The following is a 27,838-nucleotide window of genomic DNA, read 5'->3' on the forward strand; positions in this document are numbered from 1 at the left end:
AATTTGTCACTCTAGTTCACTTGTTGCTTTTGTTCACATAATTTTTGCGGTTTTCTAGTAAGAGACTAAATAATCTGATTATGGACATGCAGCCTTTTTTTCACTTAGTGCACACTCTGTTGTGTGCTGCCTCTTTCTGGCTGAAAAAGACAAAATTGAGGATCCCTCTGCTACCATTCCAGGTTCCTTTTCAATATGTTGTCCTTTACCATATAATTTTTAAGAGCAGTTTTTGAATGCCCATTGTAAATAGGAAATTCCAAATGCAGAAGCAACACAGTCTGATAGAAATAAGAGGAATTGCTTTAAATTAAAAGAGGAAAATTTTAGGTTAGATGTTAGGAGGAAATTCTTTACTCATAGGGTGGTGAGGCACTGGCACAGCTGCCCAGAGAAGCTGCAGTGCCCCATTCCTGGAAGCACTCAAGACCAGACTGGATGGGGCCCTGGGCAGCCTGAGCTGGTGGGGGGCAGCCCTGCCCATGGCAGGGGTTGGGGATGGCTGGACTTTGAGGTCACTTTCCAACCCAAACCATTCTGTGGTTCTGTGAAGTTAGATGGCTACTTCATAACAGCAGATGGACTGTATTCACTATAGCTGAAGACATTTTGAACAAATAGCTGGATATGAAGATTAAATTGCTGCATCCATCTAAAAGACTTCATAGCAAATTACTTACAGTCATTCCAACTGTACTTTTGCTGACTCCAAGAGCTCTAACCCACAAAGCAGGATAACATCTTGAGGTGGCTGTGCATCAATCAAGAGATATAAACTTGCGAAACCTGATTTTCATTTCACGGACCCATCTGTTGGCTAGTGAAGCCATCACTTTCTTTGGCTTTGATGATTTTTTTGTGTGCCAACATACTGTCTCTACCTCAAAGAAGTCTTAAGGATATCAGTAATACCTCTGCAAGTCATTCTGGCATCTGACTTCATTTCATACCAGAACTACTGAGGTAATGTTAGTAATACAAGTACTGATGATTTACTTAAGTAGCAATTGGTAAAGTCAAAAAAGCAGGGATTTGGAGGACCTCCTAGTTGTGGTGGGTTAAACATTGCCCTGTTAAACTGTATACACCAAGTTACATTTGGGAATGAACAAGGCTATAGAACGTCTGCATGCTGAAGGCAAAAAATGAAAAATCCCCAGCAAATGTCAGCATTTCTCTCAGGAAGCAGAGAAAACAGTCACAGAAAAGATAGAACAGAAGCATCCTGTCACTCTGTAAATAAATCCACAGTGATATGCATTTATCTGGGTGGATGGAAGGAGAAAGGCACTCCTAGCACTGCTTGCATTCCTGCTTAAGAGCTGCAGTAGCAGTCACACAACTGCTGAAATCTTCTCCACTTAAGCTGCAGTTACACATGGAAACATGGAGAAGTGTTGAAAAATCTCTCAGCTCTAGTAGAAAAAAAGAAGCTTATTTTTTATTTTAAACAAAATTCCAAATACTAAAAGCTGTCTTTTGAGATAGTTGGTGTGTTCAGGCTTTTCACCTAAAATGTCAGTTTGAGATTTTTTGCTCTAATCTGTATAAATTTGCTCCGAGTGCTGACAGATACACCTGATCAAAGAGAAACTATTTCCTTTGTGTGGAAATACTGGACAATGGGCTGAACACATGAAAACATGCTTCCAGTTACTGCAAAGAATGTACTGAGGGAAATCCTGAGGAGAATGACTTGGAGGTGTTGGATGCTGAGAAGCTCAACATGAGCCAGTAATGTGCACTTGCAGCCCAGAAAACCAATTGTATCCTGGGCTACACCAAAGGAAGTGTGACCAGCAGGGTGATGGAGGTAGTTGTCTCCCTCTTCTCTGTTTCCTCCAGGAGTACTGCATTCAGCTCTGGGGCTCCAGCATAAGCAAAATGAGAAATTGCTCATTGCAGGTCCAGAGGAGGGGAATGGGCTGTCCTGGGAAGTGGTTGAGTCACCATCCCTGGAAGTGTTCAAGAAACATTTAGATGTTGCACTGAGGGACATGGTTTAGTGCAGAAATATCTGTGGTAAGTGGACAGTTGGACTGGATGATCTTAGAGAACTTTTCTAATCGTGGTGATTCTCTGATTCTATGATGTTCAGAGGGCTGAAGCACTATGAAGACAGGCTGAGAAAGTTGGGATTATTTAGCCTAGAGGAGGCTCTGAAGAGCCTTCCATTATCTAGGGCCTATGGGAAAGATGGGAAGGAACTTTTTAAAAGAGCATGAGGTGATAGGACAATAGGTAATGGCTTTGACTGAAAGAGAGGAAATTTAGATTAACTATTAGAAAGAAATTCTTTACTATGTAGCTGGTGGAACAGGTTGCACAGAGAAGCTGTGGATGCCCAGTCCCCAGAGGCCTTCAAAAGCCAGATTGGGTGGGGCTTTGGGTAACTTGGTCTGGTGGGAGGTGTCTCTGCCCACATCGGGGTGTAGGGTGGTCTTTAAGGTCTCTTCCAACCCCAAAATTATGTGATTCAATAAATTCTTGGACTGAGCATCCTGGTGGACACAAGCTCTGATGTTGTTGAAACAGATGTGTTCATCTATAGATGCGTGATAGTGATGGATGTGTCAACTGTCATAACTTTCAGGGTCAACAGAATGAATCACTGCATTGCTCTGAATTTCACCTTGGTAATCTACTGCAGCATACTGAAGGACACAAGTCTCCAGCTACTTTCTTGATGCTGACTGGCTTATGAATTACACAGCCTTACTAGCAGCAACCTGCCATCTGCTCAGAGGTCTGAGTCCTGAAGCATGCCCCAGAGGCCTGCAGTTGGAAGCAACAATAGGCTTTTCCCAAATGTACGTAAGCTCAGTACACAGGTACATCCACACAGTTGAGTGTATAACTGGAGTAACAGATGGGGTTTCTCAACTCATTAGGGAAACCAGTTCTGTGGCGGAATGAGAACAGATATGAGCAAAATTATTCTCCTTTAACTGGAGTCCTACTAGATGTTTCATGGTAAATCCATGTAGAACACTCTTAAGAAATCCTAGGAAACATTCTCTCTGCTCTGAGAATGATGCATACTTTGCTACTGAGTCACAAATTTGGCAGTGCTTACGCTTGCGTGTGTTCTTTTAAAATTGTACTTTGGGTTCCTCATGATTAGTTTCTCTAGAATAATGTCACACTTCTCTCAGTTTTTACTTGAGAAGTGTGGTTGTAGCAGATATATCAAAATTGTGGAAATTATATATTTCAGTATATTTCAGATAGGTAGGTGTTATCCTTCCTTGAAAAGGTGGGTTCCTAGCATGCTCCCTATTTCCATGCTTTCCTTGTTATTGCCAACTACTAGGGTAGATTTCCTTCTCTGAAACCCCACCTGTCATCAACTTTCAAACTAGTGTGTGCAGCTTAATAGGAAGAGTTGCTTTAATTATTGTGCAAATAAACACTTACAGCACTCCAGTATCTCTGTTCTGAGGACTGCTGAAATGGAACGTTCCAGTGTTAGCCAGTCACCTTAACACAACCCTTGATTCGAAAACTGTGAAGGAAAAAACAGCTAAAAATACTCAGTTGGCAAAGATAAAATTGAGTTTGCAAAAGCTTATGAGCACGCAGGGCAGCAGGAATAGAAAATTACACATCTAGCTTAAAAGGGCTTCTCCTCCAGTAAGTTGGTAAATATTTCTCAGCCTTGCTCTCTGAGAACTCCGTGGCTCAAGGAAGCTCTTCATTCTAATTGTCAATATGGAAGAAGCCCAGCAGGAGAATCCCTTCTTTTCTCTAATTAGTGTTAATGAAACCAAGAGAGAAGCAATCTAGCACTTCTACAAAAAAAAAAAGACCAAGCTTCCCCCTATGGAAATAGTAATGATAGTCTCTAAGTCTGGGAAAGAAAATATGCTCTTCCGTTTAGTAAGGAAAAACATTCCTTCCCACATTTTTTCTAAACAAGTTGATGGCAGTCCCTTCACAGTGGTTTGGGAATTGTGCAGACTCTAAAGGGAAGCTTCTTCTTAAATTGTTTGTAATTCATATTAAAAAGTATGCTTACATCATCTGGAATGTAAATGTAGCTAATGCCTATGGATCTTCAGAAGGTTTGAATAAAAGCAGAGGTGGGAATAGTCAACCACTTCAAGTATCCACCAGACACATCTTTGAGGAGTGACCAAGAGTTGGAATCAAAATGAAGGAGGCAAAAGCAAATTCAGGGAGGAGAGGGCACTGAATTGAAGAGTAAGGGCAAGGAAGAAATTGAAGAGAAACTTCTCCTTCTCTGGAAAAATTTACATTTTAAAAAATGTTTGAATATGCTTAATGTCATCATTAAACCAACGAATGAGAACAGTTACCACTTAAATCCAGAAGGAAGAAACTACTGTTTGAACTGGAGAAGCCGACACCCCAACACAGTGGTAGAGACAGGTGGTCAAATGAGATGACTTCTCAGACGGCAAGCAAACAAAGCTCCGAATAGCAAAGCTGAGCTACATCAGGTCACCACGGTTTAAGACAGTGGCTGCACAGAGCGCTCATTCCCTGAGGAATCCCAGGCAGAAGGTCCGTGCACTCAGGAGTGCTGTGCCCTTTTTATCACGGACACGACGCAGCTGGACCGGTGACCGGAGCAGGTCAGAAGCTTTAGCGAGATCTTCTAGGTCACGGCTTACCAGAAGCCCTGAGGGCAGCCCGAAGGAAAACACGCAGAGCTGAAGTCAACGCCTCCAGGCCCGGCGGTGTCGAGCCGGCAAAGCCACTCAGCTCCGCAGCCCGCCAGTCCCGCACCCGCCGCGGGGCTCCGCCGGCCGAGAGGCGGCCTCTGGGCGGGGCGAAGCTCCGGTGCGCAGCCGGGCGGAGCAGGGGCTGCCGCCTGCTCGCGGTGCGGCAGGGGCAGGGGCGGCTGCGGGGGTTCGGGGCACGGACGGAGGTGAGGAAGGGCTGCGGCGTAGGGGGGGGTGTGCGGTGCCGCGGGCTGCCCAGGGTACGGCCGTTTGCCGGAGGGCTGCGCGAGCAGGGAAGGCCTTTCTTTCCCTAGGGTCTCCCGCGTGCCCCGCGTTGTGCGGCGTGGGCTGGAGGCGGGGCGGGCTGATCCCGCGGCTCCTCGGCAGATAGGCTGAAGGCTGGGTGCCCTGCCGGAGAGCTTTCTGCTGCTGTCAGGAGTGCTGCGGGCTCTGCTGCGCTTTGTTTGCCCAGTCCCACAAAATCTCTGCGCGTCTGCTGGTTTTCTAGGTTTTGTGACGCTTTTTTTTTTTTTAGGAGGTATTTTCCTTTGGCTTCTTCACTATGTACGGGACTATCCAAACGCGGGTAGAAAGTGCGATATATAGAGGAAAAGTGTGGGATCTCACAGCTCAGCCACGCTTCTTTTAGAAGTTCTTAGAGCAGGAAGCAGGACAAAGCTGGGTGCAAATCTTGACGTAGTAAAACACTGCAGAAACGGCTTATTGCTTAACTGTGATCAAGCAAAGGCTTTTATAATTTGTTACTTCTGTGAAATCGAGAGCTTCTTGCCTCTTCCACGCTTTGGTGGGTGAAAGCAGTGCCCTGGCAGCTGCAGGACTCTGCAGCAGAGCCTGAGAGCAGCAGCCCTCACAGCCCCAGACCGTTCTGTGTGCAGTCACAGCGTGGTAGGACTGAATTAGCAGTTGTCAGCTCTTGAGCTGAAGAAATGTTTATGGTTCTTTCCAGAAGCGGCTCTTTAAGTTTGGGGAATTTCTTCAGGGATTTCTGGAAAATACTGTTTGTTGGCTTTGTTCTTCCTGAGCTTGGTGACTTCAGGCTTGTTTGACTTGGACCGCTTGTATGTGCTTAGACTCTCAAAATGCAACTTAGGGTTGCTAAATGAACACTCTTCTTTCATAGCAGTTGTGAAATCAGTAAGCATTAAAAACTGCAAAATTGACATAAGGCTTTGCACAAAAATTGTTTTATAATGCGATTCCCAATTTAGATAATTTTAAGCCAATCCCTAAAGGAGAAATAATACTTAAGTTCCTTTTTTAATCAACTTTCCACAACCCCCCCCCCCCCCCCCGAGAATAACACATTAATTTTTATATTATTCTGCATCCCTTATCTTCTGTATTTGTATTTTTATCTCTATGAGCCTTTCTGGGCCACTTAAATTGCTCTTAACTGTTCTTTGAAAATGGCAATGAAAAATTTGTAATTTACTCTGGATTTAAATATTTTCACATTGTTTTATATTGACAGGAGCTGAAATGATACAGAAAACTGTTAGAAGCTGCGACTGCAAAATGAGCTCCTTTTACTTGATGCTGAAAGGAGGTACTGTTTTCAGTTTCTTTGAATACTGATAAGATCTATTCCTTCAAGGTGATTTGGATGCTCTCATTGACTCCAGCTTAATGTGCAGTGGAAATCTGTGCATAAGCATCTTTTGGTTGTGCTCAGATCCACTGATGGCTGGTTCTGTACACCTACAGATATCCATCTTTTCTTTTTTTCCCTCATTCTCTCCCCCCTGCGTTGTGGTGAAAGGTGAGGCAGTATGTGCAATGAACATCTTGTTTAGAATCTAAATGTACAGTAGCTAGTGCTTTTCTCAGAGCTGAACAGGAAGTTGGCTTATAGGGATGTAACCACTTTGTAGGCATTCTTTGATTGAGGTGACTTCATTTGAATTAAACAAAATCTGCTGAGTAATGGTTTTATACTTACAGGTGTGGATTTTCTGCAGTACTGTAACTTGCAGAATTGTCTGAAAAGGAGGCAGTGAAGGAATAACATTTGTGGTCATCACTATAAACAACCAGACTACCACAGTGGCCACCCAGGTCCTCTTTCAGAGGGTGCTTGTGTATCTTTCTGTGTGACTGTTCAGGACAAGGGGAAATGGTTTCAGGACAATGAGAAATGGCTTTAAGCTGAGGGAGGGAAGATTTAAGTTGGACGTCAGGGGGAAGTTCTTTACAGAGAGAGTGGTGAGGTGCTGGAACAGGCTGCCCAGAGAGGTTGTGGATGCCCCGTCCCTGGAGGTGTTCAAGGCCAGGTTGGATGGGCCCTGGCAGCCTGGTCTAGTATTGAATGTGGAGGTTGGTGGCCCTGCCTCCAGCAGGGGTGTTGGAGCTTCATGATCTTTGAGGTCCCTTCCAACCCTGGCCATTCTGTGATTCTGCATGCCCCTGTAAAATGATCAGCTACATTCTGCTTATATATTATTAAGCATCTTAGACAAAGGAGTTGGGACCTCAGGTAGAGTAGCCAGGTAACAAGATATTGGCTGGTAGAGAATCTGTCTCGCTTTGCTTAGAGACACAAACTGACAGGAGAATAATATGTGATCGGTATGAATTTCTGTAAGGGGTTTAATCTTGTCTTGATGGCTGTACTTTGGACAAATACATAGGGTTTTTTGATTAATGTTTGTTTTCTCCCTTCTCACCACTGTTTCAATTAGACTTTTATTAAAACTTTACTGAAAAAGTTCACTCACTTAGATATGCTGCAAAATTAAGGCATTTTACACCTTCAGGCAGTTATGTTGTGTGCTGAGATGCTGATCAATTGCCTTAAATCACAATTTCTGTCTTTTTTCTTCATGACTTATAGACTAGGAGTGCCCCTAGCAGTAATAAGTCCTTGTAGGTAGTGATCAATACTGAAAGCCACTTAAATTAATAGCAAAGTGCTAATAATTGTAGGAGTTAGATGCTTCCTAAGCTGTCTTGAATGTTTTGTCATTGTATTGGCCTTTGGAAGAAAATTCTTAAAATTTGGAAAATAAACATATAGTTTTATCTTTTGAAAAGTTTCCTGCAGGACAATTTTGCTTATCTTGCTACATGCAGACTTAGGAGCCCGATGTCTTTAAAAGCTGTTCTTACTGCATTTTAAGTTGGCATTGTGCCTAAGGCAAGTAAAAGGGAGGCTCTGTGAAGAGAGATGTCCTCTCAAAACAAAAAGTCAGTATCCTAAGTTAGGTCCACATATTTTCTGTTTTCAAGATGCTAATTTTAGAAAGTTGAGGAAGTAATAAGTTATATTTCATCTATGCGAAGATAGGAAAGTAACTCGGAAATCAAAACTTATCTTTTTCAGTAGATCAAACCACAAAGATGATTGGTGGGTGAGTGGGTGTTGTTTTTTTCTCCTTTTTTCTTAAAGACTATGCGTACATGTTTCCTTTATGCTCAGTAAGTCTTGAACTGAAAGAGTTCTTCAAACTAAGTATGCAGGCAGTGAAGCTGGTGCTCTCTCTACGTAAGTGAGATTGAGTCTCTGCATCCCTATCACAGCAGCATGGCTTAATGCTGAGACTGAGTTAGAAGACAGTACAGGGTTAACCAATAGGTATGTGAGCAAACAACAGTTTTCTTTAAACAAAGTTTGCTATTTCACATCAGTGATTTTAGATCATGTTTCACTGTATATTCCGCTTGAGAAGGAATGTTTGTAAGAACCTTGTGTGTCACCTGAAACCATGCTAGCCAGAATAGAATAGCTCTGCATACTATTTAGTATTGCAACTACGAAAACTGTAGTCTTCTTTGCTTCTTTTCAGAATTTCAAAGATTTACTTTTGCAGTATTTGAACTGGTGGGGAGGGAGTTTGTAAAGAATAGAGCTACTTTAAAAGCTCAATCTCTAGCATAGAGTAATAGTAACTTGGTTATTCTTACCCTAATTTAGGCATCATTTCCTTTTAGTGGGCAAATTAGTCTTAAATAGTAGCTGGTTATGTCTGGCTTTGTTGCTCACGTTGACTCATATGTAATGTCATCTTCATTTTTTTGGTGGAAAAAATATTCCCCAGAGATCTTTCATAGAATTTTTGGTCAATCTTTACTGCAGGTTTTGTTGGTGCTCTTTTGTGTCTCCACTGCAGACGCAGTGAAGTAGGTGCTTTTATATTTAGGATGTCTGTAGAAGAAGACTGGCTCTGTATGTGCCTACTGTTGTCCAAATCATGTGTTTTGTACAATCCCTTTTTTCCCTTCTCATTTTTACAGGTAAACCAAAGCTGCAAGAATTATGATCAGCTCTTTGACAAGTGACAGGAAAACCACATACAAGGCAACTAAATAAAGGCTATGGTACGAGTGCTTTTTCAGATATACTGTCCAAAACGAGTAAATACTTGAAAACAGTTATATTCCAATGTTGCACTCTGCTCCATGTGTCCTATCCTACTGCCTCAGCAACTCTGGGTGAAACAATGTTCTGAAACAAGTAGCTAACATGGCTTATTTGCTGCTATGATGAACTACAGTGGGCATAAAAGTAATTCAAGGCAGTGTGTATTTTTCAGAGAATGTCTTCTTTTTTTCCAAGCTGGTTCTAGCTGAGTAGAAAACTGGCACCTGTGTTCATTACAGTTTGCAATATCTGTTACATGGGAAACCAGATTATTTTAATGCTAGAGGGAACAGTGTGCAGTATAGTCATGTAACAAAGGCACAACAGCTATAAGCAGACCTTAACCTGCAGAAAGCTATGTCAGAAATGAAAGGGGTTAAATGTTTTCAAGCGGTCTGTCACTAGATGTTTGAGGAAGGTCTCTGATGACATTTGCCAAGAAAAAAGAAAAGAGGGAACTTGGTTAAGATACAAAGGTTTCATGAAAGCCGGTTCTGGGATACAAGGGCAGTGGTTTCTGTCCAGTCTTGCTACTGTTAGGGGAAGCTGCAGAGACCTGAGATGTCTTGAAAGTTTTGCTGTTTTTAGTAACCACAGCAATTCACGTTAGCCACAGTTTACCCATTTGGTAACATTGTCACCCTTAGACAAAATTTGAATTTTTGCTTGCCTTGTAGTTACAGTGTGCTTGTTCTCCAGCAAAGGACTACAAGTTCATCTACTGTCAAAAGTAGTGCTGCCTCAACTGCACAAGCGCAGCTTGAAGAATGAAACCTTATGTATCCCTGCAGTTGTGTCTTTTGTAAATGTGTGGAGAGAGGAAGAGCTTAGTCGATCTTGTTATCTAAATTATACATGAATATCATTGTATGCAAGCATAATTTCATTTATGTGAAATGTTTTTTGGGGGCTTTAACCTGCTGGCAGATGAAAAATACACATTCACACAAGAGTTTTTCCAGTAGAAAATTGGAAGCTGTAGTGTAAAGCTGAAAACTCAGCAGCCTTTTGCAGGCACCAATTATTCCAACAGCTGCAATTTTCCAAGGCTGGGGTTAAACTGCCAAACCCATTTTACCCTCCTCAAGATGACTAATGCTTGTCCTCAATTTTTAAGAGTAATGTGGGGGGCAGATGACAGTGCAGCTTGGAATGCTCTCACCATACTAACGGAAAATAATTTTGCCTTACAGCATAAGATGACATCTACATTTTTGCTTATTGGTCATCTAATTCTAGTCATACCTTTGTTCAGTGCTGGTAAGTTAGATGTGTTTTTGAAATCACTATTTTAAAAAGAAAGCCTAAGAGACACAAGTTGAGTATGTGTAGTAGAGAAGAGGGAAATTACTGTATTTAGTATTTGTTTTTGTTTTAGCATACTGAAAATATTCCAAATGTTTCTTCTTGGATCGAAGCTGTGCTGGGGGTGGTTAGGACAGGCTGGCATAAATTCAGAGTACTGAGGCTTTGAGTAGCCTCTCCCTAATTCCTTTAAAAAAAAGTGTGAAGAGACTGGCGTCCTTGAAGTCACATTAGCTTTTAAATGCCTTCTTTAAGAGTTGTACTGTATCTCTTGCCCTGAGAACAGACTGGTAGAGGTCGATTAATTAGTAATTTGCTATTACTATTATAATATTTTAATGGCATATCTAAGTTCTCAGTAGAGTTTAGGCTACACAAATTAATAGTGTTTATCTTGCTGTTCTTGGCATAAGCAGGCTTATATTAAGGAAATAGCTCTCTAGGAAACTATTTGAATTAGGTGGCAAGATGGTGTTAAGGTAGGAAAATTACTGAAGAGTTTTTTTTAAAAAAATCATGAGATGAGCTTTGAATTTACATCATCATTCATCAAAATTTACAAAATAAATTGCCAGTGGTTCCCCCCTCCCCCGGAATTCAGTGTTGCATATTCAGAAGCTTTTAAAATGTGCTTCATAGCCAACTGGCTGACTCTGAGAAATGGGTATTTTCTAAAAAAATTTAAGCATATAGACTTCTTGATGACTTCTTGCAGTATTTGTTGTTCTCCTGTATTATTTTAAACTGATGCTTAGAAATTCCTTATTAAGACACATGATTGTGTAATGTCAACTTGTTACATAGCCATAATTATAAAGGGATGGTGCTCTGGACAGAGAGGAGAGAAATTGCAAATACAGTAAGGAAATAATATATTGTAGTCAAGATTTCCTAATATAAAAACCTCATCTCTTCAAATTTAGATTGTATTATGTGTTGGTTCACAGACTTAATTTTATTTATGTGGAGATCTTGATCTAATTCCATACAGTCATGTGCTTCAGGTCAGACTCTTCTTTTTTTCCTCCTTTTTTTCCCCCCCTTATTTGTTTTTGGCTTTACAGTCTTAATGGCAAGGGTAGTATGTAGACTTCCATGCTGCTACCATTTGCACTGTGTCTTTTGTAGACAGATCAACTAGGAGTCTGGTAATTCTACGTAAGTGCTATCGTGCTGAAATAGGAAAGATGTGAAAGATGAGAAGCTTGTATTGCCTGGCAAATCCCACATATCTTCATATATCATGGTTTGCTGTGTGACTATTGCTGACTATGGTAACTGAAGTTTTGACCTAAACTTTGTAAAGTATGTGCTTACTCAACCAGAAGGTACTGAAGAGATAAAAGCAGTAGTCTTCCAATGTTTCAATGGTAAATAATTATGGAAAATTTAATTATTTTAAATTGAAATGGGTATATGGATATTGATACTTAAAAATATACAGATTAAAAGCATTAGTAAGTTTTCTTTCTCTCTCTCTCTCTCTCTCTTTTTTTTTTTTTTTAATAGAAGAATGTGTTATTTGTAATTACTTTGTTCTTGTTGGAGAACCTACAGCTATCAGTTGCCCAGTAATTACATTGCCAACGCTTAATTCTGATTACAATCTGACTTGGTATAAAAATGGTAGTAATACACCAATAACCACTGAGAGACATGCCAGGATCCATCAGAGGAAGGGCTTGCTTTGGTTTATTCCTGCAACACTTGAAGATTCTGGACTTTATGAATGTGAAGTAAGGTAAGGAGTGAAACAAATGGATTACTAATGCTTACAGTGTAGTGATATCTATGGGACTTCAAAGTACAGATGATTTTTTTTGGGGGGGGGGGGGGGGGGGGGAAGTGATCTTAGATTAGTTAAAAGCAATGTCTTGACCATGCTTTTTGGTGTGCTGCCTTTTTTTTCTTCCAAATGTGTTGAATTTGGCATTGCAGAAGTGTTTTGTACAGGAAACTTTTTATGTCAAAGGACAATAATATTGACCATGGTGTGGGTTTTTTTTTTCCCTGTTTGTTTTCATTGTTTGTCTTGGCAGAATTGTAAAGTCACTGTAAAAAGTCTCAACTCCTTCAGCTATTCCTGTGTTCATATGGCTGTTTGATAGCAGCAGATGAGAATAACATTTTAATTTCTTCATTGAATGTGATTAAATGGAAGAAGGAGCTATGAATAGCAAACTCTGTATGCTACACACTATCAACGATGTTACACACTATCAATGCATACAGACTTCCTGGATAGCTTTGCAGTTCTGAGGGGATCCTTTTGGGGAATTTACAAACTGAGAAGCAGAAAACCATTCTTATATGTCTTATTATAAAAAATTACCAGACGCTATTTGTCAAAAATGAGAATGCATATGAAGAGCAAAGCAGCATGCTAGACATCTTTAAAGATAGTGAGAATATTGTTTCCCCAGCATTGTTAAAATGATTTACATGCATAGAGAAGAAAGAAAAGAAATAGATTCCTTTCAATTAGTGCACTGGAAATTGCCACTTCAGGTGGTCAAATCTTACTTATGGTGGCTGAAATCCACTGTGTGCTGAATAGGAAATTAATGCCAGCAAGGCACATAGAAATTGTTTTGCTTTGTTTTTTTTTTTTTTGTTTGTTTGTTTTTGTTTTTGTTTTTGTTTTTTTTTTTGTCATGTCTTGCCACATCACACCAAGAACAACAAATGCAAATCTTTTCAGGTAACCCAAATCTTGTCTTACTAGTTTGTTGTTACATGTACTTCTGTGCATACAGACACCAGTTATGTTGAAGGGATTTAGGATGTGATGTAGTAACAGTGATCAGGAAGAACTTTCAGTGTAGGCCTCTTGCTTTAGATTCAGAAATGAATCCAAAATTGAAACAGGGAAGAAATGCAACCATTACAAAGCTAACTAGATATTACAGTAAACATAGATTTAATTTAGCCATGCTTGCTTTGTGTTTTCTTGGGCATTTGACCTCCTAAGTTTGGCTTGCGTAATAGCAGCATGCCAAAAAATATATAGTAAAGCTCAATTGTATTAACTGTAGGCTATGTTTTGTGCATCATGCATTTAAGATTTAATCTTAAAACTTATCAAAGTGCAGCATACTAAAGTTGTAGCCAAGTCTGTGAAAATATGCATCTGTCTCTTCTTGAAAGCATCTCACTTAGCATGCCATGAAGAAATGAATAGTGAACAGAAGTTAATAATGGCTATTTCTTTATTTCTTTCTCAGATTTCTGTCTTGTAGTACCACATCTCCTGCAGAGCTTTGATACCACAAATTCCTGTTGGTGTTCTGTGAGCTCTCAGTCAGAAGTGGTTTCATGTTGATATTGTACCAAGGTACAATATGGTGTGTTTGGTGTATGTCTTATTCAAATGCTTTGTCTCTCTTGTGCTAAAAGTTATCCTTTGCCCCTTCAAAGATTATTATCAGTGAGATCAACCCATTTTCTTCTTCTGTTTACTTCCAGTTCAGCTGAGACTGAAAGTGTTCCAGAGCAGTTATGGTTTGGGTGACCCTGCACTAATGTGTATGGGCAAAGATAGAGCTGAAAACAAAAATATTAGGTTGCTGCTCTGGGCTCCACAGTGTCAGCTGTGAGAAGTTCTGAATTCTTATCTGGTGAAACTTCCAGAGCAGATTTTACTTCAGTTCACTACACAACATAAGAGGTTATTCCCATCTCTCTTGATCTGGAACAGAAAGTGAGGGAGAAACTGAGGGTGATGTTTAAGAGCTGGAGAGACTGTAGCAATAGTGATAGAGGCAAAGCTGGTGAAGATACTAAAGTCCTTTTAAGTCCTAAAATCTCTTCTTTATAAATTTCTTGACTTGCTGGAAACAGAGGCTGTGTTGTTAATGACCTGACTTGTTTGCTCTTCTCATTACAGGAGTCTTAACCGCTCTAAACAAAAAATTATAAATTTAAAAGTTTTTAAGAATGATGATGGTTCGTGCTTTAATGGAGAAATGAAGTATGACCAAATAGTGAAGAGTGCAAATGTTGGAAAGATTATATGCCCTGATCTAGAAAACTTTAAAGATGAAGACAATATTAATCCTGAAATACACTGGTATAAGGTATTGTACATATCTATTTAAGATATAGGAAATATTATTTTTAAAGTGTGCTATGAGGTAACTGTGAATTGAAGTTTTAGAAAGAAGAAGTTTACTCTACAGTTTGAATATGGGATCTATCTTGCCACAGTTAGCAAGAGATGCATATTTAAAAAGACAATATGTCAACATTTAGGCTGTAAGTTCCATCAGAATCCTGTATGTGTGTTGCTTTTGTTTGTTGATTTGTGAAATTTGCAGTTGATGTAGCTAATAAGTTGGTAGGTAAGCTCTGCATAGCTATTTCAGTTTCTCCGAATATTAGGCTTATCCACTATCATAGAATCACAGAATGGCCTAGGTTGAAAAGGACCATAACGATGATCTAGTTTCAACCCCCTGTTATGTGCAGGGTCGTCAGTATGTTGATTATAGTATAGTATTCTTATGCCTCTTGCTCTGAATCCAGCAATTGTGTAGACTATGCAGACTTGGAAAGGTATAGGTTTTTTTTGTATTGAGGCAAAATTCTAGAGCAGTTCAACTCTTAATTCTGATGCTGGCTTTCAAGTATTTGTATCGATCTACGTATTATATTTGAAATAAAATGAACAGGTGTAGCATCAAGGCTCTTTTGAGATGAAGTGATTCTAAACTGTTTATAGGTCATGGAAAAGAAAGTCACTGCATTTGCCCTTGCCACAGAAGTGATAATACACCCAACATCATGAGTCATTGCTACAAAAGCTCAGTTTCATCTCAGTGAAGTAGAAATGTAGGCACGCATTCTCTAAATTCTGCTCCAAATGTAATGACTTTCAGTCCATTAGCGTGATAAGTCCTCCTAAATCACAGGCATTTTTGATACTTCTAGGAGTGTAAGTCTGGATTTCTTGAAGACAAACGACTTGTTTTGGCAGAGGGTGGAAATGCCATATTGATCCTCAATGCTACTATCCAAGACAAAGGAAACTACACGTGCCGTATGGTATATACATTCATGGGAAAACAATATAATGTCTCACGCACCATGAATCTGGAGGTTAAAGGTAACTACACAGAGGTTTTATTCGCTTTTTTTGTTGTTGTTGTTGTTCTATTTATTTCTAAGTTATTTGTATATTTGTATACAGGCATAAGCAATCTGGCATGACATTTTTCAGCTCTGTGGGATGAGGACTGCAGATTTTCTTTAAATCAGTTTTTCCTTGAATGCAATGATTGAAGTGCAATAATGCATATTGCTACCCTTGAACATGGCTTTTGAGAAAGAATTGTCTTAGGAAAATGAAAAATCTGGGGTTAGGAATAGAAAGAAACAGTGGTTACTGGGGTGGTGTTTTTGTTTCTGTGAAAAAAAAAAAAAAAGACCAAACATGTGAACAACCATTAAATCAAAACCGAACAAATTATTTTTATTGAGATCAGGGCAGCAGAACTTTTTGTAGCCCTGCTGGTCAGTTTGTTTTTGTAGGCAGCCTTAATGGTGACCTGATCTCTACTGTGACAGTAATCCTTTCAGAAAAGTTGGCTAGAGCTGTACTGTCCATCTTCCTAGATTGAGTCAGTATTCTTAGGTTAGATGACAATACAAGAGCAGTAGCTTGATAGCAATGATAGAAGATTGAGTCATTGTGATAATTCCTCTTTCTCTTCCTTATCTATCTCTCTGACAAAGTTCATTGCATTACTTTTGATCTTGTTTCTGTTTTGTGGTTTTGTATTACATCTATCTAAATTTCCACTGAATTTAAGACTTAAAAAAAAAATTGTAAGGTAAACTGAAATCTGTCTTGGAAGCTAAAAGAATAATTTAGTTGGAGCGTAGCACATCTCATTAGAGATTTTCTACTGGAAATTTGAAGCTGGCAGTAGATATGGTGCTACAATAGAACCATACAGTAAAACAAAAACGTTGCAAAACTTTCAGTTAGAGTAAATTGTGAAAATTGTATTGCCCAGAGGTTTCATTTAGTTATTTATTTTCTTTCAGAAAGTCCACTGAAGATGAGACCGGAGTTTATTTACCCAAACAACAATACAATTGAAGTGGAACTTGGTAAGTAGTGAATATTTAAGGAAATCATTAAAATTTAGTTAACAGATAAACTCCCAAATTTTCTGAAATAACATAGTAACAGTTCAGCCTGCAAGACTGGTATGTAGATATGTGCATTGAGAAGGGTGGATGATTGAGCATGATTTCTTGCAAGTAGTTTGCAGATAGAATAACGAGTGCACCTAAGATTGGAGTCTCTTGATCAGCAGTGTCAGGTTGGATGTGTCTATATTTGATTATGGCCATCTATCCTTTGTACCACTTCTCACTGCCTGTGTCTTGGCATGTCTTCAATTCATTGGAAATATGATTGTGTATATGCAACATGTTAGGATATTTACCAGTTGAGCATTTTCAGTAGCTTTTCTCGTCCTGTATGTTTCCTCTCTCTCTACTCTCTCTGGAAAATGGATTTTCCAGGTGATTTTCCAGATGCCCTTCTAGGGAATTAAAAGATTTTTGATACTGATCTTTTGTGAAGCACTGAAATCTTAGTTCATAGATATTGCAGATGCTGTTAATCTTAGAAACTTCTTAAACAAAAGAGATTCTGACTGGATAGAAGGACTAACTTCTTCCCAATGAAGACAGCCAGGCAGTGGAGCTGCACAGAGAAGCTGTGCATTCTCTGTCCTTGGAGGTTTCAAAACCTGGTTGGATAAGGCTTTCAAGTAGCCTGGGCTGATTTCATAGCTGGCCCTGCTTTGAACAGGAAACTAGACTAGAAACGTACTGAGGTCATCCCCAATATCAGTTATTCTGTGAGTCAGTGAGCTTAGAGTATAGTATGCAAGTCTTTTCCTGAGAAGACCTATACATGTTTAGATTGCACCATATATAATAAATGCGTTGTACTGATCTAGCCTAGAAGAATGAGTTTTGAAACTGTATGAACTGTGAATTTTTTAAAAATCATTTTGTACCAAGTAGAACTGTTTCCAATAAAAATCTTTGATTAAAAAGGGCTTTAACTGATCTTGGAGAAATGTGAGTGGCTGTTGCAATTTCCTAGTGCAGAGAGGTCTAACATGTCTGGCACTGTTTTGAGGAAGCAATTATAACTGCTAATAAAAATATTAGCAGCTAGTTCATTAAAGAAGCCCAGAGGAAAGGTTTCCCAAGGCCAGAGAATTGTGGATTACTCTTAGATACATCACACTGATGGTAGTCAAACCACTATTCAGGGGTCTGATCAGCTTAGGCCCTTAAAAGGCACTTTAAATTACTGAATGCATAAAGGACTTTTTTAATCCTTTGAGAAAATGGAAGATCAAGTAATTGTCATTCCAGGGGCTGCCTGTTATATTCTTGGCTTATATTAAGATTCGTTATGGGACACCTGTGACTTTTTGTTTAGACAACTACATTTTAGATGAGCATTTGGATCCAAATTTGTTAAAGCTTGAACATTGTTGATTAAAATTTGCTGTTACGTTATTGCTCGTCGTAACTGATCTGAGGCATCCAAACCAGCTTTAATTACTTCACAGACATTGACAAAGCAGTCATGCATGGGACTAAAGGGAAACACAAGGCCTTCACCCACAAGGTGGTCTTATTGTAGCTGAAGAATTAACACAAAATAAATGTTTCTTGATGACAAGGAGACTCTTTAAAGGAAGGGGTTTCTTCAGGCAAACTCTATTCTGGAGGGAGAAGGTTGAAGAGAATCTGGGATTTCTATGTAAACCCTGTTTTAGTAATTACTCTGGAATAAACCTTTAGTTCACATGCATGCTTTTGATGGAGACTATCCTTTGGTGGAAGCATCTAGATCTGTGGTTCTAGGAAGTGAAACCCTGAGATCATTACATAACTTCTGTTGGTAAAATAAAGAAGGAAAGGACTCCATGAAAGATGCTTCCGTTCTTGTAAATGGAACTGTTTGAGGTACATTCGCAATAAATACATTCTGCAAATTGACTTGCTTTCTTAATGCTACTGTATGATGCTCATACTGTAAGATCTGGATTCTTGATGGCAAAGGAACTTACAGATGGGTGAACTTGCTCTGAAAGTAGAGTGTCAGTGTAATCAGAAACGATTCCAGTAGACAATGTTGGCCAAAAGACTCTGATCTGATATAGATACGCGTGGTCACTAAGAATAGGATGCAGCTCCAATTCACAGGTACCTCCCTGTAAGTGTCTGCATATGTCTTAAGGACTTCAACTTGTGCTGTTATTAATAGAAGCTTAATTCAGTTGCCTATCCGTAGATGTCTAGTGCTGTTTTGGATGAACTGACTGCTCCAGCTGTGCAGGTTTCCTGAAGATTTAGAGTATTATCTACCAGCACTGTACAGATGTTTTTGAAATGTTATCACACTGTGTACAGGCAACTGATTTGAGCCTGGGAGATTTCTGAGTGTAGTCAGAGGAGTCTGGAGAGCCATTCAGATGGAAAGGCTCAGGTATCCATTCCAATAGCAGATTCCAGTGGAGGTGAACTCCTTTACTAGGTTAGATATTTAGTTCACATGTAGACATGAACATTCAGATACCTACATTTAGGGTGGAATTCACATCCAGATTGGAGACACTCAACAGTGGAGTAGAAATGGATGAGTTTTATGGACTCTGCTTTTTGTAAGGTAAGTGGGTTTTTCCTTACCCCTCTTTTTCCAGCTGTTCCCCTAACACTGGAATCTGCTTTTGTTACAAGACTTTCGATTGCTGTATTTAATTTTTTGTTTTGCTTTGTAGGCTCTCATGTAGTCATGGAATGCAATGTATCAAGTGGTGTGTATGGCTTGCTTCCATACTGGCAAGTTAATAATGAAGATGTTGATAGCTTTGACAGCACCTACAGGGAACAGTTTTATGAGTAAGTTCTTATACATTGAACTTAAGTGCATTTCTGTGTGATGCAATTGGTAGTAATTTGTGGTGAATTCACTGTAAAGTTGACTAGTAGTTAATGGCAGTAGATGTTCAAAGAACGATTAGAAATCTGCATCAAGTACATGATATCCTTAATGCTTGATTTAAAATATATAAGCAATTTCTTAAAAACACAAATGGAATGAAGCAACTATATTCAGACCTTCAGAAAGTTGTTATGAAACGTACCATTTTGTAAGGCTTATTTATGTATTTGTTTTATGCAGCCCTTTTACTAATAGATTACATCTTGTCCTCTATCATTAACGTGAGAAGGAAAGATATTTTAAGGCAAAAAAAAAAAAAATCACTCTATTTTTATTTGTTAAATTGATATAGCTGTTGATTTTGAAGTACACAGAGGAGAAGACCTTGTTGTAGAATATTTAGGGTTGTATGTTTTTTTCATTTAAGTAAATTAAGTACAAATTAAAACAGAAAAAAACATAGAAATTTCTTCCAAAACAGAAGGATCTTTGTTTCTGAGTGACTAATTTATACTGTAAGAAATTGTGAGCATGCTGTCTGTTTTATCATCACATCAACCACTGCCACTAACCGTAATTCTTAAAACTATGTGTAGAGAAGGATGGAGGGGATTTTTCAACTGGCCTTTTCAGAATCATGCAGAAGCATTGCTGTCTCCATCATCAGTGCAAAAACTGGATAATGTCATGTTGAATACTGTTTTTAAAATGATTTTTTGTATGTGATTCCAGTTTCTGTTGATGCTTCTTTTCTAATTCTTTTTCTTTTTCCCCCAATGAAAGAGAGGGAATGCCTCATGGGATTGCTGTGTCTGGAACAAAATTTAACATTTCAGAAGTGAAATTAAAGGATTATACTTATAAATTTTTCTGTCACTTCTTTTATGATTCTCAAGAATTTACATCATACATCAAATTGGAACACCCAGGTAAGCTGCCTCATCTTGATAAAATTATGATCCTTGATGATTACTTCTTAATTAGTTTGACACCACATTACTTGTGGCTAAAACTGTGCAATGTACCTTTGTGCTAAGCGGGCAGTACAATTCAGTGTCTTCCTCTGTGGCATCTTTATCTCATATTCCTTTTCACAGTAAATTTAAAGAAAATATCACTTGGAATGTGCTTTGCTTTCTCTTGTTTGGTGTTTGGGAAAAATCAGTGAAACATTTAAATTACATTGAAGCAAATATGAGTCCTTGGCAGAATATTGTGCTTCATTTTGCACACTGGCACATGGATCAGAGGATATAGCGTGCACAGAAGAGCTGTGAAAATGGCCAATTCTCTTAGAGAGCCAAGAGGAGACATAACTAAGAATGGAACTAGGCCTTAAAAGCAAACAAATACATCTGTGGATCAGGTTGTTCTAACTTCACTAACAACGAATGGGCTCAGATTGCCAGGATAAGAAAAAGTTGTTTAGATAATAGGAAAAGATCTTAAGGATGATAGTGAAGCTATGAAATAGTTTGTTTGGAAAGGTTGTGGGATTACTGATGCATGTGCCTTGTCATCACCTTCTAGACTCATGCATGTTGACTGGGAGCATCCAGCTGCTTGTTGGATATCTTGTAATCAGCTCAGAGACAGGATATGATTGCTCTGTTGCTGACTAGCCTGAAATCTTTCTTTTTAGTATATAAACCTTATGCTAAAGGTAAAATGAGCATGTAAAACCACAGATTCAATGCTCAAGAATTTCATTCTTTGTAGTTAAGAACAGATGCGCAGAAAAGCAAACCACCAGATTTAATAAGCAGCGACTTATTTTATTTTTTGATTTAGCTATGGAAGATTATCTGGTCTGCTGAGTGGCCAAGCTCACTTGGTCAGCTGTGAGCCAATCTTTTGACAGAGGTTATTTTCAAACTGGCAACACGGTAAACAATAATTGACTGAAAGTGGATCAGAGCTCTAGCTTCCTACAGAAGTATAAACAAATTATTGGCTTACCGTAAACTAAGATTGTCAGGGTAGCAATTAACCTCAGAATTTTTCAAATGTGCATCAACTGAAAATTGTAGTTTGTGGAATTGTTTGTGAGTGTGATTTCTTTTTTTCTTACTTGTTGTTTTTTGATGTGTTGAAGATGACAAAGTAGGAGGTTCAGCAGTGGATCTTTGATGAGGCTGAATACAATGGGTGATCAGTCTGGAAAAAGCAGCATAGTCAGGAAGCCATCTCTGACTTCCTTCCTTTCTGGCTAATTAAATTTTGTACAAGAACTCTCACTGTACTGTAACACTGAGATATACATTAATATTTTGGTGTACTGGCTAAGAGAAGCCTCTTTTGTCCCACTGTTAAGGTCCCTTTTCTCTGAAAGATAAAATCTGACACGTCAAATGACAGTATTTGTAAAAAGCATGCATGAAAATATTTCAGTTTTGTCATTCATTGTATTTTCTTCTTTTCCAATCCCTTATTGACTAACAACACTTGAAAAAAGGTAGGCAGTTTCTAACATCTTTTCTTTTTCTGTTCCTCATCTGTAATTCTACTTTCATTTGTTTTGTTTTGTTTCTCCTTTTATTCCGTGTTTTACTGCAGTTCAGAACATTCGGGGTTACTTGATCGGAGGAGGAATTTCTTTGATATTTTTATTGTTTCTTATACTCGTTATCTACAAGATCTTTAAAATTGATATTGTGCTTTGGTATCGGAGCTCCTGCCATCCTTTCCTGGATAAAAAAGGTATGTTTATGTAGCAGTGCAGGTGTACTTTGAGAGTGCTGTGTGTTGCATGGAGCAGATTGTCTCCATGGAGTGTGACTGGTAATTTCTCATGAGTTTTCTCTCTGTTGTGTGCTAGCATTCAGAATAACATTGAATGGTGTGCTGTCTGTAAGAGCGGTGTGCTGAAGTTTGGGCCATTTCCAAACACCTGAGAACAACTGCATCAGTAGGGAAACAGAAAATATCTACTAGATATATTGATATTCATTGGGACTTCAGAAAGACCAGATATAAGACTTTACAGAAGTTGTGTTTTCTGACATATTAAATGTGCTTCTGATCTTGATATTTGCCAAGTATTTTGTTTTTGCATCTAAGTGGTTGTGTTTTGGTTACCATAATGATCTAATACTTACATGGCTGCTGGAATTCTAAAACACGCAATTGTCCTATTGCAGCAGCTATTTTCTAGATAATTCAGTGGTAATGTTTTTTTTTGTTTGTTGTTTTTTTTTTTTTTATATTTAGAGTTGAATAAGAATACTCAAATATATTTAATTTACAGATCTCTTGCCTGTTTAGATCCAGCATAGTGAATTCTTGAGTCCCATTTCTACAAATGTATCAGGTTCAATATAATTATGCATGCTTAGATAGTAGTAAGATTAGATCCCAGAGTAATGTGTCAAGTGGGGGATGAAACAGAACTTAGCAATATGTTTTTTGTTTATGTCTTTGGAATTCTTTTTTTAAACTATATTATTCTTATTGCTCATTCTTTAGTTTCAGATGGAAAGATCTATGATGCTTATGTTCTATATCCAAAGAACAGAGAGAGCTGTTTGTACTCATCAGATATTTTTGCTCTGAAGATACTGCCAGAAGTCTTAGAAAGACAGTGTGGATATAACCTCTTTATATTTGGGAGAAATGATTTAGCAGGAGAAGGTGAGCAGTCTGAAAACAAATAATACTGAAGTTTTCTCATAGATAGCTGAAGTAAGCTGCAAAAATAATTCAGGAACAGGGGTCTTTCAATGTCTTTCCACAGATCATTATTTGCTTTGTCTTCCATTTTCATGTAACAAAAATTTGCATATCAGAACAAACTATTAATGTGAAAAGGTCATAGCTTTATCTAGGTGTATGGTTTTGGTTGCTGTTTTTATGCAGAACTTCTGAACATCTACTCACATGTGGTCAGATTGTGTTGCTTTGGCCAAATCTACTCTTGACAGCTAACATAGATTGCACACTTTTATCCTGTCCCTATTTATGAGTTAAAGTTGGCTCAAATATCAAACAGTAAACAAAGCAGTTGGAATGTATGGGTACCATCTTACTAGCTGGAGCACCTCTCTGATGAAGAAAGGTTGAGGGAACAGGGCTTGTTTAGCATAGAAAAGAGAAGGCTCTGACAAGACCTCATTGTGGACTTCCAATATATGAAGGGAGCATATAAACAGGAGGGGCAGTAGCTGTTTATGAGGATGGATAGTGATAGGATGATGGGGAATGGTTTTAAACTGAGACGGGAGGTTTAGGTTAGATATTAGGAGGAAGTTTTTCACACAGAAGGTAGTGTCACACTGGAACAGGTTGCCCAAGGAGGCTGTGGATGCCCCATCCCTGGAGGCATTCAAGGCCAGGCTGGATGTGGCTCTGGGCAGCTTGGTCTGGTGGTCGGTGATCCTGCACATAGCAGGGGGTTGAAACCAGATGATCGCTGTGGTTCTTTTCAACCCAGGTCATCTATGATTCCATTCTGTAATTAATTTTGCTTGACCTTTTTTTCTCTCTGCAGCTGTGATCAGTATTACTGATGAAAAAATCCATCAAAGTAGAAGAGTAATAATTATCTTAGTACCAGAACCATCATGTTATGGTGTTTTAGAAGATGCATCTGAAAAACATCTTGCTGTGTATAATGCTCTTATCCAGGATGGTATAAAAATAATTCTGATTGAACTTGAAAAAATAGAAGATTATGCAAACATGCCAGAATCCATCAAATATGTTAAGCAAAAGTACGGAGCTATCCGATGGAAAGGGGACTTCTCAGAAAGGTCACACTCAGCAAGTACGAGGTTCTGGAAAAAAGTGCGCTACCACATGCCGTCCAGAAAACATGGATCTTCATCAGGGTTTCATTTGTCACCATGAGATGTGAATTCTCCCCAGGCAACAACAGAACAATGAAGTGACTGACAAAGTTTATGTAATTGGTGATGGACTGACAGAAGGTTGCATGTTTTGTACAAACAATCTCACCCAAGTTTTCTGGATTGAAGGTACTACAACTTTATCTACAGACGTGAATCATATTTTCTTCTGACCACATCAGCAGAATGTCTTGAAATGTCATCAACAGCACAGTGATGGCATGGAAACATTTAGGAAGTACTTAAAGGATTCTTCCAAGAATTGCACTGTGATTTTCTAAAACATTTTTTAATTTTGTAAAACAATAAGAAAGACCCGGAAAAATACTTTCTAGCAATTGAAGGATGAGTATGAAGGAAATTGTATAAATTAATTATAATTGTGATGTTATATAATGGACTTGGTTGATGCTGGTAAGTGATTTTGTTGTTGTTGTTGTTTTATGAAATGACATTAATTTTATTTGTTACAAGTTTATTTGCTGCTTTGTTCATTTTGCTCAAAGGTAATACCATCATTGTTAGTGCACCTGTGTGGTATCACCCAAGAGAAAAGGTAAGAGGCAATCCCAGCTTCCCCAGAATGCTGCTCAGCCTGACAAAGAGTAAATTCTCTTTCCTGATCTATCTTACATTTAAAGAACTGCATGGTTCTCGGCCCCTAATGCCATTCAGACACCATTAAAAGTATAATTGTATTGCTGTTCCTAGTCTTAAAATGTTTAATGTCCAGAAGACTTTTATCTTGTTAAGTGCCTTAGTATATTTGTCCTTTATTACCATGTGGAGCTACAAGGTCATGACTGATTCTCTCATGCAGACTAGAGAATTGTTGGCTTTTTGTTGGCATCTCAGGGACCAAAGGTGCTTCAGGGCACAGACTACAAAGCTGGGTTGTCCCCATGTGTTGCTGATGCTGGAAGTGAGCATGTTTCTCCTCCTGTTCCCAGCCAAGGTGCTGGCTCCAGCATTTGTCAAATCTGAAAGCTTATGCTACCTGAACAGGCTAATGTGGCAGAGATGCTTTTCTGTTCTCCCACATCAGTGAGTTTATCATTCCTGGAAGGGTCATTGTGCAGTGGAAAAGGAAAAAGGATAGAGTGGTCATGCTTGGTTGTGCTATATGCATTTAGAAAATAGAGCTGAAATAACACTGTTGCCCAGAGATGGCTGGAGTCCAATGGGTTTACACGAAAACTGTTAAAACTTATTGTGGATGCTGAATGCTTTTTCTTTCCCTCTTTCTTTTGCTTTTTTAGCAACTTTATGTACAACATGAATTGTTAACTCCGAAGCTAAGACTCATGTGTGGACAGTGATGCAGTCTGTAATGATAAATTCTCTTGAAGGGGGATTGTCTATTTTCAAAGAAATCATCAAATTTAGTGTCATGTTTGTAGATAGAAGATTTACAGGAATAAGAGATGTGGGAGTTAAACCATCTGTGCTTTTCATTTTCTGCCCAAGTTTCTACTTCTAAGTTAGAGATTCAGTTTTGTATGGAAGCTTCAGTGTTTATCTGTTACAAGTGGACTATGTAGTCTAAGTATAAGGCATAGATGGTTCTTGTGAACAAACTTAGAAAATTTCAGCTTGGTGAACTCTATGCCATCTGAAAACTAACTTGTGGTTCAAGTTATCATACACAGGCATTGCTTGGTTTTGCTGCTAGTGACTTTTGATTATTAATTAGTTCCTTTTTAAAAACAAACAAAAAAAGTGTTCTGGGAAGTTAAGTATTGAACTGTTTTTGTGATTTTTAAAATGTAGGTGTAATGACCAATTGCCTGTGTTCTCAAGGAAAAAATATGACAGCTCTGGTAACATTGTGTGGGTAGGGAAAAGGCACAAGGCTGGTTAATAAACTTAAAGTGAAGATCTGGCTTATGTAACAGTTGCAAAATAGCTAGGTAGTTATACATAAGGGAGAGAGAATTGAGAGAATGAAGGAAGCAAAAAAAAAGAAAGCTCTGCAGTTGTGTACACTAACTCCTTTGTGATTGTTTGCTCTAGTGTTAATAATTGTCCTAGTATAGAATTTCAAGACAAGGCATCTGATCAGACTGTGATGGTTGATTTGCAACACGAGTTTCAGATCTGCCTTTAATTTCTGCTTGTGATTCTGGATTTCTGTTTGTGTTCATGTCCTCTTAACTTCTGTTTTGCAGAACTTTTTTTTTCCCAACTCAAATTTCAGTAAATCTTATTACAAACTGCAGAACAATCAGCTTACTACTATGTAAAATTCCTTTGCTTTCCAAGCTGTTCTCAAGGGCTGCTGCTAATGTGGCATTAGGCAGAAATTTTTCCTTTGAATTGATCCTTTGATATCTCTGATACCACTTTTTCATCTGAAAAACTTATGTTCTGCATCCCTCAGAATTCTTCTACTCTTTGAGTACCGCTTCCTTCATTTTGACGCTGTTGTGTTATTTTTTGTTTGTTTGTTTTTTTCTGTCATTGGCTCTTTTCTTCCTTCCCCATCCTCAACCAAAAGAAACTGATGGTCTGAGGTGCCATCCCTCATAACTGCCATTAGGATGACCATAGGATAGTGGTGACCTTTGTGTTGTGCCTCACAGATGACAAAGCCAATGGAAATAACTTTCTTTCCCACTATAAGTTATTTGATTACTTTGGTGTATGCTGGAAATTTTATATTCTCTGCCTTCTCAGCTTTGTAAGCTGAGTGTATATCTGACCAGAATGGAATGAGATTCTATTTCAGGACAAGAAGCGGGGGGGGGGGGGGGGGAAGTATATGGGAAATGTCAGGGTATTTCCAACTGTTTTGGTACTGGAATATTTTATCAAAGAATGTCATGTATGTATAGACCAATTCACACGCTTATCTTCTGTTCTCATTCTGTGTTTTATTCAAGACAGAATTGTCTTGGGAGAAACACTTCTGGTCATGAGGTGTCACATTCACATAGCTGTTGCGCTAGATCTGCTTTTCAATATAGTGTTTGTTTGGTGATAGTCCATCATGGTAAAAGAGCCTTGAGATCCATCTCAAGTTACTGAAATTCATCTGGACAAGGTGAATGTGCTAATTGGTATGGTTCACATTGATAAAAGAATTTAGTGGGACAGAAGCTGTATGGTTTGGTCTTTTGTCAGAGGATCCCAATATCAAATGTGAAGACTAGACACTGGAAGTATCATATTTTTACTTGGAGGACTAATATTGACTTTGCATTTCCACCTTGACAGTTTGCAAGCCAGCCAACAGAGTTCCACCAACCTCTGGCCTCTTCAGTTTTCGTGTTTATGAAAAACTGCTACTTGTTATGCCTTCCTTTAGTGGAAAGTTATTTTACTGAGCCAAAATACTGTTAATTGTTTGTTTTGATATATTTGTATGACTGAAGTTTTCATGTGTGTTATGTAAAGACACTTTGAAGAAAGGTTGTTTTTAATTCAATAAAACACTACCTAATTTTTTTCTTACAGCGTTGCTTTTTTCTCCTCATTTCTCCACTAAAGCATGCTGAAAATGAACAATAGCAAACAGCTGTCTTAATTTGAAGTGTTTTGGACACACTGCTTTATTTGTATCATATAATCATAGAATCACAGAATCATGGAATGGCCTGGGTTGGAAAGGACCACAATGATCATCTGGTTTCAACCCCCT

General features: G+C 38.6%; 1 protein-coding gene and 1 long non-coding RNA gene across 2 annotated transcripts; one reads left to right on the forward strand and one right to left on the reverse strand.

Moving 5' to 3' along the window:
* Positions 1 to 1,645: 1,645 nt before the first annotated feature.
* Positions 1,646 to 4,784, reverse strand: LOC125688326 (uncharacterized). The gene is made up of 3 exons (XR_007374671.1): positions 4,638 to 4,784; positions 3,418 to 3,505; positions 1,646 to 1,955 (listed from the first exon to the last, which is right to left on the reverse strand). It is a non-coding gene; the product is annotated as an uncharacterized LOC125688326 (long non-coding RNA).
* A 3-nt stretch (positions 4,785 to 4,787) lies between these two features.
* Positions 4,788 to 27,641, forward strand: LOC125688322 (interleukin-1 receptor type 1-like). The gene is made up of 13 exons (XM_048934263.1): positions 4,788 to 4,894; positions 6,181 to 6,255; positions 8,940 to 9,023; positions 10,260 to 10,326; positions 11,881 to 12,112; positions 14,258 to 14,447; positions 15,301 to 15,475; positions 16,420 to 16,485; positions 19,191 to 19,311; positions 20,138 to 20,283; positions 21,911 to 22,054; positions 22,820 to 22,984; positions 23,841 to 27,641. The coding sequence occupies exons 3-13, from the start codon at positions 9,021 to 9,023 to the stop codon at positions 24,197 to 24,199; spliced, it is 1,668 nt and encodes a 555-aa protein (XP_048790220.1). The 5' UTR covers positions 4,788 to 4,894; positions 6,181 to 6,255; positions 8,940 to 9,020; the 3' UTR covers positions 24,200 to 27,641.
* The last annotated feature ends 197 nt before the right edge of the window (positions 27,642 to 27,838 follow it).

This window comes from Lagopus muta, chromosome 1, assembly GCF_023343835.1.
Source record: "Lagopus muta isolate bLagMut1 chromosome 1, bLagMut1 primary, whole genome shotgun sequence".
Taxonomy (NCBI): Eukaryota; Metazoa; Chordata; class Aves; order Galliformes; family Phasianidae; genus Lagopus; species Lagopus muta.

Excerpts from the sequence above, each read along its gene's own strand:
- LOC125688322 (XM_048934263.1), top strand. Across the intron at positions 16,486-19,190 it reads TACAATTGAAGTGGAACTTG|GCTCTCATGTAGTCATGGAA; the intron begins GTAAGTAGTGAA and ends TTTGCTTTGTAG. Across the intron at positions 22,985-23,840 it reads AAATGATTTAGCAGGAGAAG|CTGTGATCAGTATTACTGAT; the intron begins GTGAGCAGTCTG and ends TTCTCTCTGCAG.